The 6,000-nt window shown below is 34.5% G+C and overlaps 1 protein-coding gene across 1 annotated transcript in view; it reads left to right on the top strand.

Moving 5' to 3' along the window:
* The window catches only part of ankfn1a (ankyrin repeat and fibronectin type III domain containing 1a), a 75,726-nt gene that overhangs the window by 34,267 nt on the left and 35,459 nt on the right, over positions 1 to 6,000 (top strand). Inside the window, exons 8-9 of the mRNA XM_026276550.1 lie at positions 2,251 to 2,379; positions 4,172 to 4,364. Coding sequence (XP_026132335.1) covers positions 2,251 to 2,379; positions 4,172 to 4,364 — 322 coding nt within the window. The remainder of the gene's footprint in view (positions 1 to 2,250; positions 2,380 to 4,171; positions 4,365 to 6,000) is intronic.

Genomic DNA, 6,000 nt, shown 5'->3' on the forward strand with positions numbered 1-6,000 from the left:
CTACAACTACAGTGAAGGACTGCCATTAGCCCTTCTGTGTTCAGAGACCATTTTGCATGAGAAACAAATGGCTTGAGCTATTCTATGAGAAATTAAAGCATTCGCTAATATGCAAGTAGGTGGAGAGATAATAAGCCATATTAGTATAATATTCCTTTTTCCCCTGGGGACCCATTTCACACCGTGTCACGACTATAGACAGAGTGGAATTACAATTAATCTGAGCACATCCTCCCACAGTACATGTTTTTTGTTTAGTGAGTGTTTATATATATATATATATATATATATATATATATATATATATATATATATATATATATATATATATATCAATTCAGATTTCTTCTTTAAAAGCTAGTATTACTTCTACAAAGTCTTCGAAATCTCCTCTGTTAGTTAATGGAAGTGTAATTTTCCATTGGCCGTCATAGACAATAAAAATCAGGGCATGCTTTTGTGCACTAGGGCACTAAACACACAGTCAAGCATTCCAGCTATTAAGTCAGTATTAATGGATTAAAAGCATTACATGCAGTGATTGAGCACTCATTCTCAATATTGCTTTGAAACCCAAGGGTCTTCACAAATACAAAGACACAAACAACCTTTTTTCCATAATGTTCTGATCATTATTATAACAACATCAATAATGAGGGGGAATTAGGACATGTTCTAGTTTGAATATGCCTCAATTAAGTTGGAGCATTATGCATTTTGTCCTTTGGCCACATTTTATATTGAAGAGTTCAACTTGCCACAATTGAGATTTCAACAGATTGCTTTAGTGATTCATGTTTACTGGCTCTTTTCCAATTGAACTGCCTTACTGCTACTGCCTACATAGGCAGCTGCTCCAATGGACACTCAAAAGTAACTGATTCGGGTAAAATAGTTAGAAAGTTCAAATTAAAAAGTGTTTTTAAAAGTGTATTTGAAAGATTATTGTATATAATAGATATACTTTTTAGATAAAATGTGTGCATTATGTATACACATACATATATGTACTAAAGCATGTGTGTGTATATATACTGTATATACATTTCTAAAAAAAATAATTGAAATTGAAATGGTATATGTATATATAGATATAAAATAAAATGTAATTACAAAGGTATAGTGTATGTGTGTGTATATATATAATTATATATATATATATATATATATATATATATATATATATATATATATATATATATATATATATATATATATATATATATATATACTTTATTTATTTATGAATGTATTTATATACATACATTTTATAAAAAGTATTATTTTTATAATTTATTAAATAAAAAATTGTATTATATTTAAAATTGATTTAATAGAAATAGTCTGTTGGAATATATTAATACATTTTAGTAAAGAACACAGCTCTAAATCTCTGTTGAATAATGCTGTCAAGTTTTAACCCTTTTCTGTTCACCATTTTGCATCACCATATTGTTTTCTTTTTATTGATAATTAAGAAAAAGATAAGATTAAAAGTGTATTTAGTTGTGTATAATTATATATAAAAAATGATTACAAATAAAATCAATTTATATTTTGTATTATTTCTATTTTCCAAGAATCTGATAAAAACTCTGGCTGGTTGAGCGCCTTAGTATAAAATCGACATAGAGGGGGAAACATAATCTTTATAATTACACTGTCTACCTTTTGGAACAGCGCTCCTGTGATGTCTTAAAATACCGTGTAGCTAGACAGCTCAGTTCGAAGCAGCAAACGTGTGCACATGGGAGGTGAATCACCTGTGGATCCAGCTCAGATCCACTCATGACAGTCAAGACGCCAGATTGTTGTTGTGTTGGGGATTAGATGCCTGTTTCTGCAGATAAGACAGAGAATGAGACAACTGGAGTGATTATGAGAAAAGAACAACAGGTCCCCCCACCACCCATCGTTTGCACAGCGTGCTCTGGGCATGCTCAGTAGAAACTTGCGTTAAATGCCTGTGTGCTTTTGTTGTCTGTGTCGCTCATCCTAGCGCCTGCAGAATGCCCCTCTCTCCCCCTCCCTCTCTCTTTCTCTCTCTCTCCCTCCCCCCTCCATCTCCTCTCCTCTCACCACACATTAGCCAGCCAACACCGCGGCGAGATGCGCGTGAAGAGGAGAGCTCTGGTGAACACCTGGTACTCCGGGCGACTCCAGAGCAGGGGTGTCTGTTTTGACCCTTTCCCTCTTCCTGTGCCCTGAATCAAACACGGTCCCACATCTTACCGGACTTTCTCTCATCAGATCTGAGAGTAGGATCTCCCGACTGGCTCAGAGACTCAACCAGAGGCAGAGCGATGCTGCGCTGATTAAGGATTTCAGACCCCTCTTCCTTCTCTCTGGCTCTCTGGGAAGCTCTCAGAGCTTGGACAGGTGAGTTGAGCATCTCTTTCGCTCTCGTCCGCCCGCAGTCACTCACTGGAAGTGTACTTTTCTGACAGTACGATTCTCCCATTAAGTGTTGCTAAAATTACCCATCACCCCCTGCTGCGTCCCACAGGTGCCTGTCATTCATCCTGGCAGCTGTCTTTTCCTTTTTTGATTGGCTTAACTGGATTTAAGGCATAACCTTAGAGCACCGCTCCAATTCGACCTCTCATTTCGCTCGCTCGATTACTCACTGGTGTCAGAAGCTTCACTCTGGCTCTGCAGAGTGCATTGTTATTAGTGCTCTGAGTGGGTGTTTGCACACCCAAAACTGCGGACCAGAAAAAAACAACAGGACACTGCCTTAATGTCATGTCTGACAGGATTAAAGACTGCTGGGATGAGAAATGCCACACAGATCCCCGTCAGTTCCAGAGCTTTTAAGGAGAATGTCAATTAAGGACACATTTGATGTCATTGCTAATTTTTTTTTTTTTTTTTTTTTTTTTTTTTTTAGTAAAGGTAGTGAGGGCTTTTAGTTCTCATATTTATTTTTGCAACATTATTTTTTGCTCTGTTCAGACTGTGTGTACTCATGGCAGATGTTTTGGCAAATGCAGCAGATCTTGTCTTTTTTTTTAGGAATTTATATTGATTGTTTTTACACGACATGGAGAGATTGAGCTTTGATATAGAAGTGTTACTCATCTGTGGTTACATAAACTGCAGACAACTTACTAGGCGATCAGAACAGTCTTCAAAATATTAATTTACAAATATATACATTTTCAGGGATGCAGAAACACATTTTTCTCTCAACAGCTACTATAAATTCCCTGTCAGGGTTTACTGTTATTCTTAGCTCAGAATGAATTGATTTCCTGGAGGATTTTATTATGGTAAAAGGACATTGAGGAGATCTGTGACAACCAGACTATGTTGACCTGCAGTGAGTCACGGTCTGGCTTCCATTGTTAATAAAATTGTCTGTTATGGTTCACTGAGCGATATCAGTTTTGACGTTGACTAGTAATGCCAGGAAATTAATCTGACAATTTTTTTTTTATTCTTTTTAAGGAATGTAGATTATGCCTATGAAATCTTTTAGGCTCATCAAATTTTAAACATCTTTTTTTAATGTATTTGATCAAAAATACAGTAATAACAGTAACAATATTGTTACAATTTAAAATAACTGTTTTCTATTTTAACATATTATATTGTAATTTATTCCTGTGAAGGCAAAGCTGAACTTTCATCTTCAGTGTCACATGATTGTTCAGAAAGAGCTGATTTGCTGCTCAAGAAACATTTCTTATCTCAGTTTAAAATAGTTGTGTTGCTTAATTATTTTTGTAGAAAACTTAATAACTTTTGTTCAGGATTTTTTAAACAATTTACATTTTGTAACAATGTAAATGTCTTTACTTTTAAGAAATGTAATGCAATGTAATGCATTATTGCTAAATAAAAGTATGAATTTCTAAAAAAAAATCAGACAATAGTGTGCAGATATCAGAAAGTATTATTTAGAAGTCACATATTTGCCTTTTTTTCTTTACTAAATACCTGTGCATCAGTATGCAGTTATTTTGCAAGCATTTATTTTTTTTGCTTGAGCTGAAGCATTGATGACTAACCAGTGGCCATCTGTCACCAAGACACTGCTGACTTGGATATTATCATAAACTGCATTCCGAAACACATGCTGCAAATTTATTTCAGTGCAGACTCTGATGTAACAGGCATCACACCTGAATGTGTTTTGTCTGTTCTCTTTCCCTTCTCGATTCCACAGGGACTTCTCCATTAGTATGACCCAACAGATGCAGAACCTGCAGCTGACGCAGAATAAGAAGGGGGCGGGACCCGCCTCCCCCAGCGCTGCCAAGCGCCTCTACCGAAACCTCTCTGAGAAGCTCAAGGGGAGCCACTCCTCCTTTGAGGATGCTTACTTCTTTGGCCGATCCGACCGTATCCGTAAAGTATCTGTGAGTAAAGAAAATGGGTATCAATACTTCTTCTTATAATAAAAAGCTGACATTAGGCGACATTTACATGTATATTCTGTAGAATCAATTGATGTTAGCATTCAATTGAACTTACACATGACATGTTTTAAACTGGAATGGCATTTCGGGTGCTCATGAGACCATCAGCGCCGTTTCATGCTCTCAGGACTTCCTCAAATGTCACTGATTATATAGAGCTAGATCAAGCAATCATCTTGTTGACTCAAGTGCCCGAAGACATCCTTTATGTTTTCATACATGAATTTAACTCACTATTGAATAGGAGAAACTCAACTGCTGTAGCTCTTAGATTAAATGAATTCGCATTTGAAATTACTAATAATTATTGCATTCGTTGAGTAATTTCTGTGCCTACTTTCTGGTGCATGCCTGGTTACCATGCATCTGTGCTGGTAATTGTAAGGTTTTATAGGTCAAATCCATGAGCAATCTGTGCTCTTTTTTTCATGTTTTCCGTGCTGATTGTTGGTGAAAATCTGTGAATGTTTTTAAGTAATTGTGAGTATTTTCTGTGATCACAGTTAATGTATTCACTAACATCCACAAATTAGCCATTAATAGCTTGACTTTCCTGAGGGCCTTCATCTCAAAGAGATGATGCTGACCCTCAGAGGACCTCAGATGATGCTAACCCTGAATGAACAAACAGAACTAACAATTATTCCTAAATGTGTGACTTAATCATATAATAACTTAATTAATAATATTGATAGTTCATCGTCTAGCTGACTACGTCTTGTATTATTATTATTTTTTAGTTTTTCTAAAATCCTGTCAAATGTGCACAAACTACTAGCTACTACTAAATATTGAAGAAACATAATTTTTTGTAAAGTTGCTTTGTAACGATTTGTTTTGTAAAAAGCGCTATACAAATAAACTTGAATTGAATAAACATGTCTGTGTAGTGCATTGAAAAAAATGAGTTGTTCAAGCATCTTATCCAGTTCAATGCAACAACACTAGATAAACAGATTGCATAAGTCTATTTACTTAACTAATGATAGTTAGGGGATAATTTGAATTTGAAATTTTTCAAAATACTATTAAAATGATTGCAAAAATAAATATACACTACTATTGAAAGGTCTGTTGTTGGTAAGAATTTGTTAACCAAGGCTGCATTTTTTAAATCCAAAATAAAGAAAGTACTGTGAAATGTTGCAATAATTTAAAATAACATGTTTAATTTAATGTAATTTAATTTATATATATGGAATATTTTTTAAAATGTAATTAATTCCAGACTATGTTGAAGAATGTTGAAGACTGCACTGCAGCTTAATATTTTTGTGGAAACTGTGATATTTTTCTTTCGAGATTCTTTGATAAATAGAGTGTTTAAAAAATAAAAAATGTAAAAAATAATACATTTTTGTAACAATGTAAAGGTGTTAATGGTCATTTATGATCAATTTAACATGTCCTTGGTGAAAAAAAATGTATTTAAAAATAAAATATTACAGATCAAAATCCCAAATAATATTTCATATATACCTGGCCCTGTACCACAAAACCAGTCATCACTGAATAAATAAGCTTTCCATGGGTGTATGGTTTGTTAGGATAGGACAATATGTGGCCGAGATACTAT

The sequence above is a fragment of the Carassius auratus genome, chromosome 12 (genome assembly GCF_003368295.1).
Source record: "Carassius auratus strain Wakin chromosome 12, ASM336829v1, whole genome shotgun sequence".
NCBI lineage: Eukaryota > Metazoa > Chordata > Actinopteri > Cypriniformes > Cyprinidae > Carassius > Carassius auratus.